Here is a 23,046-nt window from a genome sequence, read left to right on the forward strand (position 1 = left end):
CTTAGAGTAACAGTGGCTGGTGACACATCCGCGCTACGCTACCCTGAGAATTCTCTCCCTGTTTTAGTTGCTCTCTTACAACATTGCATAGCTCCTGATGATGCACTGGGACGTGTGAAAGTACTTGAGCTAAAGATTTCCACCCCCGTGGCTTGTCTTGCATAGTTAAGATCGCACGCTATATGAAAATACATACATATACATACATACATATACATATATATATATATATATATATATATATATATATATATATATATATATATATATATATATATATATATATACATATATATACATATATATACATATATATATATATATATATATATATATATATATATATATATATATATATATATATATATATATATATATATATATATATATATATATAATATTTATTTCTAACATGCGTATATTAAGCTGTCACTTATAATAATATAAACATTTCATATTGTCATTTTAATATGTGTATTTCAGTAAAGTTATTTTTTCAGCTGTAATGATATCCCCTGAGATGTATAGGAAGCTCCCTCAGCATTATCTACACAAGCATCAATAACACTGTCAGCATCACCATCTGCTCCCTCAGCATTATCTACACAAGCATCAATAACACTGTCAGCATCACCATCTGCTCCCTCAGCATTATCTACACAAGCATCAATAACACTGTCAGCATCACCATCTGCTCCCTCAGCATTATCTACACAAGCATCAATAACACTGTCAGCATCACCATCTGCATAAATACCAAGTTTCAGCAGCAGTATTATTTGCAGAAATGTCAGCAGTTTAGTAAGCAGACTTGTCCGTAAAAGGTATTTGGAGCTCTGTTAGTAGCATTTTCTGCAAAATAAATAGTAATGCCACCAGCAGCATTTTCTACAGAAGTAGCTTAGACAGCAACGTTATCTGTTGTAGTGTCAGGAGACCTGTCAGCAGTATTATCTCCAGAAGTATCAGAAGACCTTTTAGTGGTATTTTCTTCAGAAAACTCGGAAACTCCGTCAACAAAATTACTTGCACATTATCAGTAAGACAGTCCGCCGCTTTAGTGGCATCAGCATTATTTCCAAAAGTCTCAGAAGCTCGGTCAGCAGTGTTATTTACATAAGATAAAGAAGCTAAATCAAAAACATTATTTGCATAAGTACCAGAGTGTTCGTAAGCAGCAAAATTAGAAGGAGCAACTGGTGCTCAACCAGCAGTATCATCTACCGAGGCAGGAAGACATCAGCCAGCAACATTTGTTGCAGAGGCAGGAACAGCTCTGCCAGCAACATTTGTTGCAGAGGCAGGAACAGCTCAGCCAGCAACATTTGTTGCAGAGACAGAAAAAGCTCTGCCAGCAACATTTGTTGCAGAGGCAGGAAGAGCTGAGCCAGCAGCATTAGTTGCAAGAGTAGCTCTGTCAGCATTATTAAATCTTATGAATTTTCTCCTCATGTACTATGGCTTCAATAACTAAGGAGGAAAATAATGGCTTCAGAGTTATTAAGTCTTTGAATTTGTGTGGTAGGCGCGTGCTGCATACCACGTTCTCCTGGGGAACCCCAGATAAACCTTCTTGTATAAAGTTGGATGATTACTTAAATAACTTGCATCATACATCTTCAGCAAACTACTTAAAAGTCCCAAGAAGTCAAAAAAGGTTTAATAAAACGCAAAAGAAATTGATTAATATGAGTCCAGATGGAACAGAGTTTGACATCCCACTGCTCTATCTGAGTATCAAACTAGCGTGTGAAAATGTTGCTGCTTTCAGTGATCCAAAATGGATCGATGAGAGTACAGAAATGGAGTACTATATTACTGCTATAAACAACGTGCGGAACGTTGCTGTTCACACCCAACTTGCAGTTCCTGATGATGATTATCTTGAAATTATAAGAAAGCTTCGGGAACTGTTAACTGGGTGTCTTAAGGCATCCGGAGAGCGCTATGGGCAAAATATGGCTGAAGTGGACAAGGAGATCAAGCAAATGAATGATAACTTGGATTATATCATGAATGAGATACTCGGAGAAGAAGATATAATAAGGTTTTGTAGCGATGATATAAAACAGATCATCATTAACGACAGTTGTGAAAAACTGAATGAGATCTTCCAAAAGATCGTTTATATCGACCCATTGTCTTTTATCAACAAAAACTTAAAAATTAGAGTGGACAAAATTTTTGTCAATATCGACATTGTAAAAGGACATCCTGTAGAAGATGGTTCGCATGTTGACTTTTGTGAACTTTTCAAACTTGTCCAGACTACATCTGTGCCATCATCTGTAAGTTGTGTCACTGAGCGACCTCAAATACTCCTATTAGAAGGATTGGCAGGGAGTGGCAAGACCACGCTAGTGACCCTGGTAATACAGGAATGGATACAGGGAGGTCAAAGCCAAATAAAAGGCTTAGATAATTATGATCTGCTGCTATGGGTACAGTGCAGAGACACTACCATGAACTCCTTCCAGGATCTCCTAGACCGCCTGATATCAGATGTTTCAGCAAAATTCAGGAAAGTTTTACCTAGAATAATAAAGCTTTGTAAAGTCCTAATAATAGTTGATGGTTTGGATGAGCTTAATAACAACTCCAGATCATTACTCCAAAGTCTTTTATTCGAATTTCAGAATTCTTCTTACACAACTTTCATGTGCACCTCAAGACCTGAAAAAATCGAAATGTTTAGGATGACGATCCCTGAAGGTTATGAAGTGACAGATGTTGAACTACGAGGTATTATTGAAGACGACATGAAAGAATTTGTGAGTCGGATTCACCAGGAGATAACTAAGCACACGATGAGTAACAGAAGAACGGAAGAACTGGTAAATAATCTGGCGAATATTTACAGACTTTACGATCACTTACGATTACCAATGAATTTAACATTTCTTGTTTACATCTGGGATCAAGCACCTGATCAATTTGACATAACGACTATCACTCAAACAGAGCTCTACCATAAAATTCATGATCTGTGTCAAAATAAGTTGTTAGAGCGATTGGCGAACTGTCCAAAGACAAAGGCTATGGATAAAATACATCTTAAGAGAAGTATTCAAGAAATTTTGAAACTAATTTACATGACATCACTAGAGAGCCTCTCGCGTGAACAGTTAACCCTTGAAGAAGACACAGTAGAACGATTGATAGCTGCTTGTAAAGAACACGATATACCTTATGAAGAGATGCTTTCTGCGTTCTTGAGTTTGAAGCCAATTTGGACATGGCAAGGCATCGAGGAGCGGTACTCTGCACCCCACAAAGGAATTCAAGACTTCTTCAGTGCTCTGCATATTGTGATGTTACTTAATGACCAGCTACAATCTTTTGCAGTCCCAGTGTTGTACACTCAACACCCAACACCACCTGTATCTTTTCAGGCACCTACCATTTCAGCATCAATCTCACCTATAACACCACCACCTACATCAGCATTACCTACATCAGCATTACCTACACCAGTATTACCTACACCAGCATTACCTACACAAGCAGCATTCTCATCATCACCACCACCTACATTAGCAATATCTACATCATCAGGATATCCTACTCAAGCATCACCTACACCAACATCACGTACACTAGTAACACCTGTCAGCATCAGCAGAGTGTTAGAACAATGTGTCAGAGGAGCCTCTGAAGATATGACAAAGTACAACAATGTTCTGCTGCATGTGGCCGGATTATTGTACCTGTTGCTTGATCAGGTGCCGGAAACCATTGCACAGGAGGTTGTCCATCTCTTCCACAAGTCTGGTGGCAAGAACAAGTACAAGTTTTGCATGAGCAATGAGGACGAGGAAGAGGCCAAGTCTAGAATGAGCTATGAGGACGAGGAAGAGGACAAGTCCAGAATGAGCAACGAGGACGAGGAAGAGGACAAGTCCAGAATGAGCAACGAGGACGAGGAAGAGGACAAGTCTAGAATGAGCGATGAGGACGAGGACAATTGTATCTTTAACGGCAACATTATTCCTACAGACAATGACAAGTTGCTGGATTTCCTAGAAAACACTAAATACAATGAAGACATCGCTAGGGCGGTATCACGCTTATTCAGTACTAGCGAAGTAATGCTTATAAAGGATAATCGTTTAAGGAGTTGCATGGCTCTCTTACCACACATGAGACCATTACAGGTAAACATCAGTGTTGAGGTTGACTTGCCCCTTGCGGACCTGCTAGACCTGATAGATGTCCTCGCCACCCACAACCACCGCTGTACACGCCTGGAACTGGACCACCACTATCTTCATGACGACGCAACCACCACCTCCGACGAAATCCTACAACGACTACAACCTCGGTGAGTTTTTGACGTTGATGTAATAGATATTACTACAGATGGTACCACCATCAACTATAGTTTTTATTGTTAATCAGGTGAATGGTTTATATAATGGCATTTTGGTGCTTTGTTCGTGTTAACATTGTTGCTGTTAATTTTAACGATGTTTATGTTGACGTTGTTGTTGCTGATATTGTTGATGGTAACATTGTTGATGGTTAAAATGCAGACGTTGATGCTGACGATGGTGTTGATGATGTTGGTTTTGAAGTTGATAGTGGTGTTGACAATAGTGTTGTGATTGGTGTTGGGTCTGACGATGGTGTTGGTGCTTGATGTCAGTGTTAGTGTTGATGTTGGGGTTGACGTTGGTGTTGGCGTTGACGTTGATGTTGGGGTTGACATTGGTGTTGGCGTTGACGTTGGTGTTGGGGTTGACATTGGTGTTGGCGTTGACGTTGGTGTTGGGGTTGACATTGGTGTTGGCGTTGACGTTGGCGTTGGGATTGACGTTGGTGTTGGCGTTGACGTTGATGTTGGGGTTGACATTGGTGTTTTCGTTGACGTTGGTGTTGGGGTTGACATTGGTGTTGGCGTTGACGTTGGTGTTGGGATTGACATTGGTGTTGGCGTTGGTGTTAGAGTTGACATTGTTTTGGCGTTGACGTTGGTGTTGGCGTTGACGTTGGTGTTGGCGTTGACGTTGGTGTTGGCGTTGACGTTGGTGTTGGCATAGATGTTTGTGTCGTTGTTGAATTCGGTGTTTGTGTTGATGTTGGAGTTCATACTGACTTTAGTTTTGGTATTGACATTGGTGTTATTGTTGAAACTGTTGTTGGTATAAATGTTGATTGTGATGGTGTTGACGTTTCTTTTTGGGGATGACACTGGTGTTAGTGGTAACATTGGTGTTAGTGGTAACACTGGTGTTAGTGGTAACATTGGTGTTAGTGGTAACACTGGTGTTAGTGGTAACATTGGTGTTAGTGGTAACATTGGTGTTAGTGGTAACACTGGTGTTAGTGGTAACATTGGTGCTAGTGGTAACACTGGTGTTAGTGGTAACATTGGTGTTAGTGGTAACACTGGTGTTAGTGGTAACACTGGTGTTAGTGGTAACATTGGTGTTAGTGGTAACATTGGTGTTAGTGGTAACATTGGTGTTAATGGTAACATTGGTGTTAGTGGTAACATTGGTGTTAGTGGTAACATTGGTGTTAGTGGTAACACTGGTGTTAGTGGTAACACTGGTGTTAGTGGTAACACTGGTGTTAGTGGTAACATTGGTGTTAGTGGTAACATTGGTGTTAGTGGTAACATTGGTGTTAGTGGTAACATTGGTGTTAGTGGTAACATTGGTGTTAGTGGTAACATTGGTGTTAGTGGTAACATTGGTGTTAGTGGTAACATTGGTGTTAGTGGTAACACTGGTGTTAGTGGTAACATTGGTGTTAGTGGTAACATTGGTGTTAGTGGTAACATTGGTGTTAGTGGTAACATTGGTGTTAGTGGTAACACTGGTGTTAGTGGTAACATTGGTGTTAGTGGTAACATTGGTGTTAGTGGTAACATTGGTGTTAGTGGTAACATTGGTGTTAGTGGTAACATTGGTGTTAGTGGTAACATTGGTGTTAGTGGTAACATTGGTGTTAGTGGTAACATTGGTGTTAGTGGTAACATTGGTGTTAGTGGTAACATTGGTGTTAGTGGTAACATTGGTGTTAGTGGTAACATTCGTGTTAGTGGTAACATTGGTGTTAGTGGTAACATTGGTGTTAGTGGTAACATTGGTGTTAGTGGTAACATTGGTGTTAGTGGTAACATTGGTGTTAGTGGTAACATTGGTGTTAGTGGTAACATTGGTGTTAGTGGTAACATTGGTGTTAGTGGTAACATTGGTGTTAGTGGTAACATTGGTGTTAGTGGTAACATTGGTGTTAGTGGTAACATTCGTGTTAGTGGTAACATTGGTGTTAGTGGTAACATTGGTGTTAGTGGTAACATTGGTGTTAGTGGTAACATTGGTGTTAGTGGTAACATTCGTGTTGACACTGAAAATGGTTTTTGATGTCGACGTTGGTTTTTGATGTCGACGTTGGTTTTTGATGTCGATGTTGGATTTTGATGTTACCGTTGGTTTTGATGTTGATGTTGATTTTGATGTTGACGTTGGTTTTGATGTTGACGTTGGTTTTGATGTTGACGTTGGTTTTGATGTTGACGTTGGTTTTGATGTTGACGTTGGTTTTGATGTTGACGTTGGTTTTGATGTTGATGTTGGTTTTGATGTTGACATTGGTTTTGATGTTGACGTTGGTTTTGATGTTGACGTTGGTTTTGATGATGACGTTGGTTTCGATGTTGATGTTGGTTTTGATGTTGACGTTGGTTTTGGTGTTGACATTGGTTTTGATGTTGACGTTGGTTTTGATGTTGACGTTGGTTTTGATGTTGACGTTGGTTTTGATGTTGACGTTGGTTTTGATGTTGACGTTGGTTTTGATGTTGACATTGGTTTTGATGTTGACGTTGGTTTTGATGTTGACGTTGGTTTTGATGATGACGTTGGTTTTGATGTTGACATTGGTTTTGATGTTGACGTTGGTTTCGATGTTGATGTTGGTTTTGATGTTGACGTTGGTTTTGATGTTGACATTGGTTTTGATGTTGACATTGGTTTTGATGTTGACGTTGATTTTGATGTTGACGTTGGTTTTGATGATGACGTTGATTTCGATGTTGATGTTGGTTTTGGTGTTGACGTTGATTTTGGTGTTGACGTTGGTTTTGATGATGACGTTGATTTCGATGTTGATGTTGGTTTTGATGATGACGTTGATTTCGATGTTGATGTTGGTTTTGGTGTTGACGTTGGTTTTGGTGTTGACGTTGGTTTTGGTGTTGACGTTGGTTTTGGTGTTGACGTTGGTTTTGGTGTTGACGTTTTGTTCCTTAATTATTTATTGCTTCTTGCACTTTTTACAGAATTATTATTAAGTGTTTTTTATTGTTTGTAAAATTCTGCATTTCGTTATTAGCTTATACATTGTTCCTTTGCACTTTTTACAAAGTTATACATATATTTTTTTAATAATACTCCACTATGGTAATTTGTTATATCCAATTCATTCATATTTTTACAAAGTTTTACAACACCTTGTGACTGGGTGTAATACTTGTGACTGGGTGTAATACTTGTGACTGGGTGTAATACTTGTGACTGGGTGTAATACTTGTGACTGGGTGTAATACTTGTGACTGGGTGTAATACTTGTGACTGGGTGTAATACTTGTGACTGGGTGTAATACTTGTGACTGGGTGTAATACTTGTGACTGGGAGTAATACTTGCGACTGGGTGTAATACTTGTGACTGGGTGTAATACTTGTGACTGGGTGTAATACTTGTGACTGGGTGTAATACTTGTGACTGGGTGTAATACTTGTGACTGGGTGTAATACTTGTGACTGGGAGTAATACTTGTGACTGGGTGTAATACTTGTGACTGGGTGTAATACTTGTGACTGGGAGTAATACTTGTGACTGGGAGTAATACTTGTGACTGGGAGTAATACTTGTGACTGGGAGTAATACTTGTGACTGGGAGTAATACTTGTGACTGGGAGTAATACTTGTGACTGGGTGTAATACTTGTGACTGGGAGTAATACTTGTGACTGGGAGTAATACTTGTGACTGGGAGTAATACTTGTGACTGGGTGTAATACTTGTGACTGGGTGTAATACCTGTGACTGGGTGTCTCAGTAGTAGTAACCAGTTACCAGTAACCAGTTACCAGTAACCTGTCCGTTGACTCAACGACCAACCGTCTTGAGTCACGGTCTGTGCTGAGCTGACACTATTTTCAAAAGACCCACTACGGGGTACTGGCCAGCCGGCTAGTTAGTTTTACGAGTGTAACCAAGGAGATAGGTAACGGCTGCGGGTTCTCTCCACATATCTACGATTATACGTAATAACAGCCTACGTGAGTATTTCTACCCTAATCCACGTATCGAACTCCCACATGATAAATGGTGTGCAGCGGTGTGGAGCGTGGATTTACGTTTTTAAGGGTAATTCAAGGCGTTTGAAGACTGTTGTGAGTAGCCGGCAGGGTCAAAGGTGAATGCCCTCCCCTCACACCCTCCAGCCAGCAGCTTATACCCTCACTCATTACCTACTGCCTGCAAGCCTGTTGCAGCCGTTTCAAGCTTCCTGGCTTAGTTCGTGTGCTAATTGCTTCAATCTCCGAGGGGTTGACCCGGATTTTGCAATTAAGCCAGTTAGTAAGCCAGACTGTGGAAGTGAACGCCAGTCAGCCTATCATCCAGCCTGTCTCCTGTCATCCAACTGCTCCTCCGTGCTTTGTGCATCGTTACACGTCTTCCAGTCATCCATTCTCGTGGGGTAAGCCAGCCAGCCAACCCAGCTTCTAACCCAGCTGAGAGAGAGAAGTAAGCCACGCAGTAAGAAGTAAGCCAAGCTCCTCTGAAGTATTGTTTATATCGCTTTGTGCTCCCTGTTGGATGCTAAGAGTGGTTTTTACCATTCCTGTGGCATAGAGTGGGTTTTTCAAGCCACCTTCGTGGGTGAGTGGGGTGCGCGGCAGACCCCCAGCGTCCCCCCCCTCACCATTCTCTCACACCACCCGGGGTGCGCGGCAGAAGCATCCACCCACCACCACCACCAGCCATCCACTCATCTACCTGTGGTTGTTTGCACCCTTGTACCGGGTCCTAGTACTGTTTTGGCTCACATAATTGGTCAAGAGATTGTAGCTGGTGCCAACGAGATAAAGCCAGTTATGTGAGTTCGCCTAGAAAGCACATTCTTCACGACAACAGTGAATGTGGGAGGCGTCATCACCGCGCAGGACACCATACACCCGCCCCCACCAGTACTCACCGTCCGTCTCCTACTCCCGACTTCAGTGATAATTTCCTTGAGACATTTTTCTTGCATTTAAAGACATTTGCGTGTGTGAGACATTTATAGTAAATTGTTTGTGTACTCTAAACCTTGTGTTTTCAGTTTTTCTTTGACTCGTTAATTTTTACAATATTTTTCAGTGTTTTTATTTATCTTATATTTTTTATTCTGTGTTTTTTTCTTATGCTACTCCTGTCTCTAGTAAGTATTATTGTGTCGTGTACCAGTCAGTCACTCTGTGTGAAGTGATTCATTTTTTTTTTTATTGTATTCTTTCAGCATACCAAATTATCCATTTATTTCTATGTGTGTCTTTTTTTTCGTATGCCAGCAGTGTCTCATTCCTCTAATTTTTTCGCAGACTGTGTACCATTATTTTTGCCAGCAAATTTTTGTCGTATCAGTCACAGCAAGATTTTGTTGTATCAGTCACAGCAGGAATTTGTTGTAAGAATAAATTAATACTGTTGTGTGCTCCGTCACTGTAAGTGTTATATTCCCTGTTTTGTTCCTGTGTTTTATTTTTTATAATTCTTGAACAAATTCACTCTTGATGCAATTTCAATTACTTTTAACGTAAAGTGTTTTCTTACTCTGTTTGAGTAAATTGTTTTGTCTAATTTACAATTAAGAGTTAAAGTGTTCAATCAGTTTATTTTTTTGGTCTTCATATTTTAATTCATTATTTTACCTGAGTTTTCCCAGTGACACTTTATTACTGCAGTGATTGTTTCTACACCTTATTTTGTTGCACTTGTTCTGAAGTGAATTATTTTGTTGAACTGTTCTGCAGTGAATTATTTTCTTTTATTGCTATTTTTATGATTTATAATTTAATTTTGTCTATGCATTCTTAGAAAATATTTAAAATTTCCCAGTTAACAATTTAATAATTTTATTTTACACTTTCACATTGATTTAAATAATTTAATTAATTAATTTTTTATTAGCAAGAGTAAAGACAGCTCATTTTGAATTTAATTCAGTCTCCAGTAATATTTTTACTTGTATATTTCAATGTAAATTTTTTTTTCTTGGTCAATAGTCCTTTAAATTGAGTTTTCCTTCCTCTTGCAGTGTATTTAGACATTATTCTGCAGAATTAGTTGTATATCTTTTCATTTCAATTCTAGAATTTTATATCATTTTATTGTTCATTATTTTTGCTTTATTTGTTCTCGTGTTACTTTGCCATTATGTCTCACATACCGTCAAGTGATACTTTAGTGAATGTCGATACTCAGACCTCTCAGGCTACTACTGCTGGTCCTGTCATCAGTCCTCACAGTTCCTTACCGACTGACAGACCGACTCAGACACCGAGATATTATAGTTATACTCGTGATTCCCTTGATGCGTTACCTTTATTCAATGGCCATGTACATAGTCTTGAAGCATGGTTTGCAGCCATTCGTTCTCGTGCTAGTGCCCTAGCTGAAGGTCCTCCTTCAGAGGAAAGCCTCATCAGACTTGCTAAAGAAGCTCTTTATCGATCTCCTGCTGCTGTTCACGTTGTTGATCTCCTTGATATGCGAGACTTCAGGAATCTTACTAAGTGGTCACAATATGAGGAACTGATTCGTTCTTTCCTTGTCCCAGTAAAAACAGCTGATCCATATGTCGTTCTTAGAGAACTAGTGAATGCTACACCCATGAGTACTGAATCGTTGAGTGCATTTGCTGTTAGATTAGACAAACTTTTATCATCATTTATCAATGCTGTCCAATCATCATCTTTTCTCCCTGACGAGGCTAAACCATTTACAGAATCAATTGCTAAAATAGCAGCTTTTGGAGCAATTAAAGAACTAATGCCGCCTGCTTCTGTGTGTGCTTATGAGGCTGATCCTCCAACTGTAACGATGGAACCACTTACAGCCTTAAATCATGTACGTTCCTTGTGCCCCCAGGGTACTTTTCCTTGTATTAAAAGTAATGTCACACATATGCCTCAGTCTGCACCACCTCTTGTTTGCGCCACAGAGACAAATCGTAGTCGTCAACCATCTCAGAGATCACCAAGAACCAGTGTACAGAGTCGTTATACACCTCGTAGTATTCATAGTACATTCAGTAACCATAGTCGGCGGAATTGTTACAACTGTGGTTTCCGTGGCCATATTGCAATTAATTGTCCTGATAGTTACCCTAAGAGACGTCGTACTGATGATGAGTACTCAGATCTTCCCTACTGTAATTATCATAGAATACATGGACATGACACATCTGAGTGTAATGCTCTCTATAACCTTCAGTACTCTAGATCTTTCCGTGGTCGTTCCAACCGCAGAACCCGTCGAGGAAACAGATCTCGTGGTTTTCAAAATAACCAGAACCAGGCTCATTCATTCAATTCTCAAACTCACCAGAACCAGGCTCGTTCTTCCAATTCGGGGGAATTCGAGCGCCCCAGTCAAACCGCCCCATGGTGACAGTAGGTGATAATGAGTACACCATCCCCGTTCACAACTCCTTTGAAGCCTTAAGCAGTCTCGAGAATGACAACCCTGCTGAGGTTGTTGCTTCACATGTCTCTGACATAGATGATTTTGGGGATGGAGTAGAACAAGTCTTTTCTGATGAAAATCCACCTTTTTGTTTGCACATAACTTCCAATGCAACCATAGGCCCTATAGTGCAAGCATCTGTTTATAATGCGCCCGTTCAATTGTTCATGGACTCTGGTGCGCAAATCAATATTATTAGGTCTAGTTTGTTTAAGGATAAGAAGTTACGACATGTCCTTCTCGTAGAACCGACTCCTGTGTCCTCCCTTAGTGGAGTATCTGGTTCTCACCTGCGTGTCCGAGGTACGACTGCCCTAACCTTTTCTATCCAAGGTAGAGACTTCACTGTTTCCTTCCTTGTTGTCGATCAGATTACTTTCCCTGGTGACCTTCTACTGGGATTTGCTTCCATGCGAGACTTACGCATTGTGCTCGACCCTTATCGATGGCATGCACAAATTGACGACTTGATCGTTCCATTCTGGGGTTACCAGCTTGGATCAGAAATCTGTTATACTGCTGCAGAGTATGATGTACGGATTAAGTCCTTACAAGCTAATGCATTCTCCAGTAGCGTACCCAAGCGGTCAGGCACTGGTAATTCTGTCACTCCCATCAGTGTTCCACCTATACCTTCAGAATTGCAGGATAGTCCGATGCCTCAAGTGTCCGAGGACGCTCAGATTGCCTTGAGTGCTCAACCTATCCCTGCAATGCCTGCTAGTTCGAGTAGTAGTTTCTCCACAGGGGACGCCTTGTCGGAAAACAATTACTTGCAACTAGTAATGCCATCTCTTGTTGATGTCACGTGCCGTCTGCAGAAAGACGTTTCTGTTGCGGCTAGTGCTCTCACTAGAGTGTCTGTAGTTGTTCCTAGTGTTCCAGATGGTGATAACGTCCTAGTTGACAGTGATTCCTGCAAAGTAAAAGGTCTATTTGTTGAACCATCCTTACATGTTGTAAGAGATAGTAAGATCCATTTCTACCTGGCCAACACTTCTGGTCACAGTGTTCGCCTTAGAGCAAATACCAATCTTGTTGACCTTGTTCACTATCCTTACCCTGTTCAGGTAGAGGATGAGTTGTCACCTGACCAGTGGGTCGGTGCTATTTCTGCCGGGGAGACCTCATCCATTTCACTGGATCAATCTGTTCCACCAGTTGAGGAGAAAGACTTAGCTCCCACTGACTTCCCAGATGAAGTCAAGCGTTTGTTGACTCTGTTGAACAAACGTCGTAAAGCCATTGCTTTACCAGGTGAGAAGATGGGTATAACGAACTTATTGTCCCATCGTATTCCACTTGAACCTGGTACTAGACCTATCTACATACCTGCGTACAGAATGCCTCATTCACAAGTTGCTGTCGCAGAAGAATTGATCAATCAAATGCTTGATGATGGAGTTATTGCACCTAGCAATTCCCCTTGGAATGCACCCTTGATACTAGTACCTAAGAAGGATGGTACTTGGCGTCCAGTAATTGACTTTAGGAAGTTAAACGCAAAAACCATTCCAGATCGCTTTCCACTCCCTGTACTGGGTGATCTTTTACGTAATATCGGAGATAACAAAGTCTTTTCAACCCTAGATTTGTTACAAGGGTTTTGGCAAGTCCCTCTTCACGAGGACAGCCAAGAACTAACTGCATTCTCCACTCCTACAGGTCATTATCACTTCCTCCGTATGGCATTTGGATTACGATCTTCTCCTATCACGTTCTCAAGGCTCATGACTAATATCTTTAGAGGTCTCATAGGTAATGCACTTATGGTGTACTTAGATGACGTAATCGTCATGTCTAAAGACGTGGATACACACTTGAAAAGACTTGATGTAGTACTTGGTAAGCTTGAAGAAGCCAATTTAAAGATCAAACTGTCAAAATGTCAATTTTTCAGATCAGAAATTAAGTTTCTTGGTCACGTAGTCACTCCTAGAGGGGTTACGACTGACCAAAGTAAAGTAACTGCAGTACTAAATTTTCCAACTCCCAAAACTGCTGATGCCGTAAGATCCTTTGTGGGCTTAGCAGGTTTTTATAGATCTTTCATTGCCAATTTTTCTTCCATAGCTGTTCCTCTAACTGAGTTGCTTAAGAAAGATGCTCCTTTTGTTTGGACCTTCCGTCAAGAAAGAGCATTCCAAACTCTAAAAGAAAAGCTAACATCTGCTCCAATTTTGAAATTTCCAGATTTTTCTAAGCCTTTCTATCTGACAACTGATGCTAGTTCAATTGGCATAGGTGCCGTACTAGCTCAGAAGACCGATGGCAAGTACAACGCAGTTGCATTTGCTAGCCGAGTCCTTACAAAGGCTGAACGTAATTATACAGTAACTGAGCAAGAAGCTTTAGCAATAGTATGGTCTTTAAAGCACTTCCGAGACATTATTTATCAGTACTCTGTTCATGTCTTGACAGATCATGCTCCACTGATACCCTTATTCCAGAACAAACAACCTACTGGAAGGTTAGCTAGATGGACCTTGACTATCCAAGAGTTCAATCCCACCTTTGAGCATTTACCTGGCAAGTCAAATGTAGTCGCAGATGCCTTATCGCGACATGTTAGTATAGTAACTGCAGACCCTCCATTTAGTGCTGAAGATGTAAAGAATGCTCAACGAACAGATCCCATGTGGTCTGGTGTGATACGATTCCTGCTCCAGGAAGATCTTATTCTGACTGTGAAGCCACCAGCTCCCATCAGTGACTTTGTCATGAACCAAGAATTACTGTATCGAACAGCCGAGTTGGGTACTCCTAGCAGAAGAGTATACCAGTTAGTAATTCCACAGTCACTAGTGAATGTAGCCTTACAGCTAGTTCACGATGTACCAGGTGTTGCACACCCTGGTATGGATCGTTCAGTAAAACAAGCCAGATTGAAATACTTTTGGCCTCGTATGGCAACTGATATTTCTGAGTATGTTAGGAAATGTAGTGTCTGCATGCAACATAAAGGCAATGCTAATGGTCCTAATCCAATCCAAGTGTATCCAACTACTAGCGAACCTTGGGAAAGAGTTGCGCTAGATTTGTTAACTAATTTCCGATGTTCCCTCCAAGGTAACAAACATCTGTGTGTTATGGTAGACCATTTCACCAGATATTGCGAGTTAGTTCCTATTGCAGATAAGACTGCCGAGACAGTAGCTAAAGCGTTTAAAGAACGCATTATCTGCAGGCATACCACTCCTAAGTCCCTAGTAACAGATAATGGAGGTGAATTCTGTAATGAAATTCTTGAAAATTTGTGTACCTTGTACAAGATCTCTAAGTCCACCATTGTTCCTCATCATCCTGCCAGCAATGGGTTAGCGGAACGAACCAATAAGAAAGTACTTGATGTATTGAGAGCCACTATCAATCCCAATAGTGAAACTTGGGATGAAGTTATACCTGATGTGCAGTGTGCTATAAATTCTGCTTACAATGTTTCTATAGGTGACACTCCACATTATGCATTGTATGGTGTAGATAAACGTTTGCCTTATGAGTTGTTATATTCTAATCCGAAACCAAATTACAACCCTGATGATTTCGTAGCAACTCGTACCAGCTTAGCTCAAAGTGTTTTTAGAAGAATCCGTGAAACACTTCATAAATCAACAGCTGAATTTACAAGAGTCGCAAATACTCGAGTAAAGCCATCCAAAATCAAAGTAGGTTCGAGAGTTATGCTGACTAACTTTAACAAAACGTCTGCAATGCCAAAGCTTGATCAAAAGTTTGTTGGTCCTTATCGCGTAGTTGAACATATCACTGGTAATAAGTATAAGGTTAGAGAGATTAGTACTGGTCAGTATAAAGAATCGCATTTGGATCATATGAAGTTAGTATGTGATGATAATGACGTTCCAACCCAGACTAATGTGACAGACTCTGACAATCCTCCTGATCCTGTACTCTCTTCCTCTGATACTCAGTCAGATGATCAACCTGAATGTCGTTATTCCCTACGTACACGACAGGTATTGAGAAATCCTCAAGTATCATTTGTAACTTCCAATTCAGATTTGCCTCAAATACAGCATGAGTTAGCCAATGCTACAGAGTTTGATCCTCCCAGAGATGACACCCATTCTGCATATGCCAATCTTACCCTAGCAGAGTTGGGGTTAAATGTAAATAACCTGTATAGATGAATAGTTACAGTATCAACTTATCAGTATTCAAGAATTTTTTTTTTTGTGTTCGTGTTCTATCCGCATTCTGAGAGTTAACAGTCTAGATTTGCGTGCACCGAATCTGCCTTTCTGTTAAACACTCTTTCTTTGTATATATTCCTTCCTCAGAATCCGTAGATTACATGAATACAGATCGATCGATCAAAATTTTTGTTTTTATCACTTGTAATCTCAATGTTGAGTTCGTTGTTCATTTGTTGAGTTTTAAGTTGTACTATAGTATACCTTGTATTACATTACAGTTTCAGTTACGTAAGCTTTCATTCCAATGTTCTACTTATGTATCTATAATGTTTCATGTTGTGTACTTTGACATTGTATAGAATCAGCCCAAGCCGTATACCTGCCATCTCTAGTTTGTATTAGTTGTATGTCGGGACGACATACGTTAGCGTCGCCGAGCTCTCAGTAGTAGTAACCAGTTACCAGTAACCAGTTACCAGTAACCTGTCCGTTGACTCAACGACCAACCGTCTTGAGTCACGGTCTGTGCTGAGCTGACACTATTTTCAAAAGACCCACTACGGGGTACTGGCCAGCCGGCTAGTTAGTTTTACGAGTGTAACCAAGGAGATAGGTAACGGCTGCGGGTTCTCTCCACATACCTACGATTATACGTAATAACAGCCTACGTGAGTATTTCTACCCTAATCCACGTATCGAACTCCCACATGATAGGTGTAATACTTGTGACTGGGTGTAATACTTGTGACTGAGTGTAATACTTGTGACTGAGTGTAATACTTGTGACTGGGAGTAATACTTGTGACTGGGAGTAATACTTGTGACTGGGTGTAATACTTGTGACTGGGTGTAATACTTGTGACTGGGTGTAATACTTGTGCCTGGGTGTAATACTTGTGACTGGGAGTAATACTTGTGACTGGGAGTAATACTTGTGACTGGGAGTAATACTTGTGACTGGGAGTAATACTTGTGACTGGGTGTAATACTTGTGACTGGGTGTAATACTTGTGACTGGGAGTAATACTTGTGACTGGGAGTAATCTCAGTAGTAGTAGCCAGTTACCAGTAACCAGTGTACCAGTAGTTGACTCACTACCAACCGTCTCTGCCTGAGTCACTGTCTGTATTCATATTGTGCTGACCACAGCAGTATTCAAAGACCCCCTCACATATGGGTACTGTGGGCGGCCAGTCAGTTATACGAGAGTGAGCGAGAGAGGCAGGATCGGCTGTGGCGCCCGTCCACATACTTCGGTTACAATATACGTACTTCCAGCCTACGTGAGTATTTTTACCCAATCCACGTGTTCGAACTCCCACATGATAGTAATACTTGTGACTGGGAGTAATACTTGTGACTGGGAGTAATACTTGTGACTGGGAGTAATACTTGTGACTGGGAGTAATACTTGTGACTGGGAGTAATACTTGTGACTGGGAGTAATACTTGTGATGGAGTAATACTTGTGACTGGGAGTAATACTTGTGACGGAGTAATACCTGTAACTGGGAGTAATACTTGTTACTGGGAGTAATACCTGTAACTGGGAGTAATACTTGTGACTGGGAGTAATACTTGTGACTTGGAGTAATACTTGTGACTGGGAGTAATACTTGTGACGGAGTAATACCTGTAACTAGGAGTAATACTTGTTACTGGGAGTAATACCTGTAACTGGGAGTAATACTTGTGACTGGGAGTAATACTTGTGACTGGGAGTAATACTTGTGACTGGGAGTAATACTTGTGACGGAATAATACGTGTAACTGGGAGTAATACTTGTTACTGAGAGTAATACCTGTAACTGGGAGTAATACTTGTGACTGGGAGTAATACTTGTGACTGGGAGTAATACTTGTGACTGGGAGTAATACTTGTGACTGGGAGTAATACTTGTGACTGAGAGTAATACTTGTGGCGGAGTAATACCTGTGTAACTGGGAGTAATACTTGTTACTGGGAGTAATACCTGTAACTGGGAGTAATACTTGTGACTGGGAGTAATACTTGTTACTGGGAGTAATACTTGTGACTGGGAGTAATACTTGTGACTGGGAGTAATACTTGTGACTGGGAGTAATACTTGTTACTGGAAGTAATACTTGTGACTGGGAGTAATACTTGTGACTGGGAGTAATACTTGTGACGGAGTAATACCTGTAGCTGGGAGTAATACTTGTTACTGGGAGTAATACCTGTGACTGGGAGTAACACTTGTGACTGGGAGTAATACTTGTGACTGGGAGTAACACTTGTGACTGGGAGTAATACTTGTGATTGGGAGTAATACTTGTGATTGGGAGTAATACTTGTAACTGGGAGTAACACTTGTGACTGGGAGTAATACTTGTGATTGGGAGTAATACTTGTGATTGGGAGTAATACTTGTGATTGGGAGTAATACTTGTGACTGGGAGTAATACTTGTGATTGGGAGTAATACTTGTGACTGGGAGTAATACTTGTGATTGGGAGTAATACTTGTGATTGGGAGTAATACTTGTGATTGGGAGTAATACTTGTGATTGGGAGTAATACTTGTGACTGGGAGTAACACTTGTGACTGGGAGTAATACTTGTGATTGGGAGTAATACTTGTGATTGGGAGTAATACTTGTGACTGGGAGTAACACTTGTGACTGGGAGTAATACTTGTGATTGGGAGTAATACTTGTGATTGGGAGTAATACTTGTGACTGGGGGTAATACTTGTGACTGGGAGTAATACTTGTGATTGGGAGTAATACTTGTGATTGGGAGTAATACTTGTGACTGGGAGTAACACTTGTGACTGGGGGTAATACTTGTGATTGGGAGTAATACTTGTGATTGGGAGTAATACTTGTGACTGGGAGTAATACTTGTGACTGGGAATAATACTTGTGACTGGGTGTAATACTTGTGACTGGGAGTAATACTTGTGACTGGGTGTAATACTTGTGACTGGGAGTAATACTTGTGATTGGGAGTAATACTTGTGACTGGGAGTAATACTTGTGATTGGGAGTAATACTTGTGATTGGGAGTAATACTTGTGATTGGGAGTAATACTTGTGATTGGGAGTAATACTTGTGACTGGGAGTAACACTTGTGACTGGGAGTAATACTTGTGATTGGGAGTAATACTTGTGATTGGGAGTAATACTTGTGACTGGGAGTAACACTTGTGACTGGGAGTAATACTTGTGATTGGGAGTAATACTTGTGATTGGGAGTAATACTTGTGACTGGGGGTAATACTTGTGACTGGGAGTAATACTTGTGATTGGGAGTAATACTTGTGATTGGGAGTAATACTTGTGACTGGGAGTAACACTTGTGACTGGGGGTAATACTTGTGATTGGGAGTAATACTTGTGATTGGGAGTAATACTTGTGACTGGGAGTAATACTTGTGACTGGGAATAATACTTGTGACTGGGTGTAATACTTGTGACTGGGAGTAATACTTGTGACTGGGTGTAATACTTGTGACTGGGAGTAATACTTGTGATTGGGAGTAATACTTGTGACTGGTGTAATACTTGTGACTGGGAGTAATACTTGTGACTGGGTGTAATACTTGTGATTGGGAGTAATACTTGTGACTGGTGTAATACTTGTGACTGGGAGTAATACTTGTGACTGGGTGTAATACTTGTGACTGGGAGTAATACTTGTGACTGGGTGTAATACTTGTGACTGGGAGTAATACTTGTGACTGGGTGTAATACTTGTGACTGGGAGTAATACTTGTGACTGGGTGTAATACTTGTAACTGGGAGTAATACTTGTGACTGGGTGTAATACTTGTGACTGGGAGTAATACTTGTGACTGGGAGTAATACTTGTGATTGGGAGTAATACTTGTGACTGGGAGTAATACTTGTGACTGGGAGTAATACTTGTGATTGGGAGTAACACTTGTGACTGGGAGTAATACTTGTGATTGGGAGTAACACTTGTGACTGGGGGTAATACTTGTGATTGGGAGTAATACTTGTGATTGGGAGTAATACTTGTGATTGGGAGTAATACTTGTGATTGGGAGTAACACTTGTGACTGGGAGTAATACTTGTGATTGGGAGTAACACTTGTGACTGGGGGTAATACTTGTGATTGGGAGTAATACTTGTGATTGGGAGTAATACTTGTGACTGGGAGTAATACTTGTGGCTGGGAGTAATACTTGTGATTGGGAGTAATACTTGTGACTGGGAGTGATACTTGTAATAAAGTGGATGCAGGATTTGCCTTAATTCTCCTGCTAAGGTAAGAGATCGATTTTCTCTTATTAATCCACACATGATTGCAAGACTGGTCAGCCATGGCGTGACTTACAGCCGTGCCCAGGTACGAACACGTGTTCCAAATTAAAGTGTTGACCAAGAAACTAGACGCTATCAGTCCCTCTGGATCACTGAATCCTTCATAGGGCTTTAGGGGCTGAAAGGGGCTGATATCCTCCTCCCGGATAAATTTTCTCCACAATACTTGTGACTGGGAGTAATATTTGTGACTGGGAGTAATACTTGTAGCTGGGAATAATACTTGTGACTGGGAGTAATACTTATGACTGGGAATAATACATGTGACTGGGAATAATACTTGTGACTGGGTGTAATACTCGCGACTGTGAATAATACTTGTGACTGTCAATAATACCTTTGACTGGAAGTAATACTTGTGACTAGGAGTAATATTTGTGACTAGGAGTAATACTTGTGACTGGTAGTAATACTGCATTATACAAACAGCTTGGGAATCCTGTTACTAAGACTTCTCGATGTAAATCCAAGTAACTTACTAACCTTATTACGCACACTGAAGCATTGCTGTCTTGGCTTCAGATTTCTGTTTACTGACACTCTTATTGTTTATGATGAAGCTCTTTAAGTAGTTTACTTCTCAACCTTAGGGACTATTGTTTATAATGAAGCTCTTTAACTAGTTTACTTCTCAACCTTATGGACCATTGTTTATAATGAAGCTCTTTAAGTAGTTTACTTCTCAACCTTAGGGACTATTGTTTATAATGAAGCTCTTTAAATAGTTTACTTCTCAACCTTATGGACCATTGTTTATAATGAAGCTCTTTAAGTAGTTAACTTCTCAACCATAGGGACTAACCTTGCCACCTTAATAATGAACACCACTGTTCATGTTAGTGATTATCTTACTAACAGCTGCCAGGGCTCTCACTACCTGTCTCTGTCAACTGATACAGAGGTAACATCGGTATTACCTGGAGTATACCTGGAGATTGTTTCGAGGATCAACGCCCCCTCGGCCCGGTCTGTGACCAGGCCTCGAGGTGGAGCAGACCCTAATCAACCAGGGTGTTACTGCTGGCCGCACGCAAACTGACGTACGGCTTGTCAGGTACTGACTTCAGGTTCCTGCCCAGTGCCTTTTTGAAGACAGCCAGCGGTCTATTGGTAACCCCCCTTATGTATGTTAGGAGGCAGTTGAACAGTCTTGGGCCCCTGACATTTACTGAGTTGTCTCTCAGTGTACTCGTGGTACCCCTGCTTTTCATTTGGGTAATGTTGCATCTCCTTCCGAGTCTTTTGCTTTCATAGGGAGTGATTTTCATGTGCAAGTTTGATACTAACTCCTCTAGGATTTTCCAAGTGTATGTTATTATGTATCTCTCTCGCCTGCGTTCCAGGGAATGTAAGTGAAGGAACTTCAACCGTTCCCAGTAATTGTGGTGTTTTATCATACTTATGTGTGCTATGAAGGTTCTCTGCGCATTTTCCAGGTCATGAATTTCACCAGCCTGGAAGGGGGCAGTTAGTTTACAGCAGTATTCCAGCCTAGAGAGAACAAGCGATTTGAAGAGTATCATGGGCTTGGCATCAATAGTTTTGAAGGTTCTCATTATCCATCCTATCATTTTTCTAGCAGATGCGTTTGATACATTGTTGTAATCTTTGAAAGTGAGATCCTCTGACATTATCGCTCCCAGGTCCTTCACATTAGTTTTTGGCTCTGTTGTGTGGTTAGAATTTGTTTTATACTCAGATATACTTTCAATTATCTCACGCCTTTCATATCGGAGTAATTGAATTTTTTCTTCGTTGAACTTCGTATTGTGTTCTGTGGCCCATTTAAAGATTTGGTTGATGTCCGCCTGAGTCTTGCAGTGTCATCAATGGAGGACACTATCATGCAAACTCCGGTGTCATCCGCTAAAGAGGACACGGTGCTGTATCTTACATCACTGTATAACAGAGACCTGGCTCAATCTGAAAGATAGAGAGATGCCCTCTGAATGTCACATACAAGGCTATAAATTATTCCACACTGACAGGGTCAACAGGAAAGGTGGTGGAGTAGCGATGTATGTCAGAGACAATTTAAATTGTTGTGTAAGACAAGATATTAAATTAGAAGCGTCAGCCACTGAATCTGTTTGGTTACAGCTTCTCGAGGGCCGAGAAAAACTAATTTTGGGTGTGATTTACAGGGCCCCAAATCTTGATAGGGAGTGCAGTAAACTTCTATGGGACGAAATTCGTAAGGCATCTACATACGAAAATGTTGTGCTAATGGGAGATTTCAACTATAGACAGATTGACTGGAGCAATTTGACAGGAAATTTAGAGTCGGGTGACTTTCTTGATACGATCCAGGATTGTTTTTTAAAACAGTTTGTGACAGAGCCAACTAGGGGAAATAACCTCCTTGACTTGGTTCTTGCCAGTAGGGAAACACTAATTAATAATCTTGAGGTTAATGATGAGCTTGGGGGGAGTGATCACAAATCACTCAGTTTTAATATATCATGGAATTCCCCTAATAATGGCAATCAAGTCTCCGTCCCTGACTTTCGCTTGGCTGATTTCATAGGACTGAAAAATTACTTAGGTGGGCTGAACTGGAATGACCTGACTAAGGGTCAGGTAGGTGGTGATGGTTGCCGATATGATGCTTTCCAGGGCATAGTTCTAGCTGCTCAGTCAAATTATGTTCCAAATAGGGAAATCAGATCAAACAAAAATGATCCTAAATGGATGAACAATAGATTAAAATATCTGATTGGTCAAAAGAGAGGCATATATAGGCAAATCAAAAGAGGAGAGGGGCAATTAAGAAATCGATATATTCAGTTAAAGAGAGAAATAAAAAAGGGAATTAGAAAAGCAAAAAGAGATTATGA

The 23,046-nt window shown here is 40.6% G+C and overlaps 1 protein-coding gene across 1 annotated transcript in view; it reads left to right on the forward strand.

Annotated features, from left to right (window-relative positions):
• The window catches only part of LOC128693885 (uncharacterized), a 127,832-nt gene that overhangs the window by 9,235 nt on the left and 95,551 nt on the right, over positions 1-23,046 (forward strand). The window contains exon 2 of the mRNA XM_053783749.2: positions 501-4,321. Within this exon, the coding sequence (XP_053639724.2) occupies positions 1,458-4,321 (2,864 nt within the window). The 5' untranslated portion in view covers positions 501-1,457. The remainder of the gene's footprint in view (positions 1-500; positions 4,322-23,046) is intronic.

This window comes from Cherax quadricarinatus, chromosome 33 (assembly GCF_038502225.1).
Source record: "Cherax quadricarinatus isolate ZL_2023a chromosome 33, ASM3850222v1, whole genome shotgun sequence".
Classification (NCBI taxonomy): Eukaryota; Metazoa; Arthropoda; class Malacostraca; order Decapoda; family Parastacidae; genus Cherax; species Cherax quadricarinatus.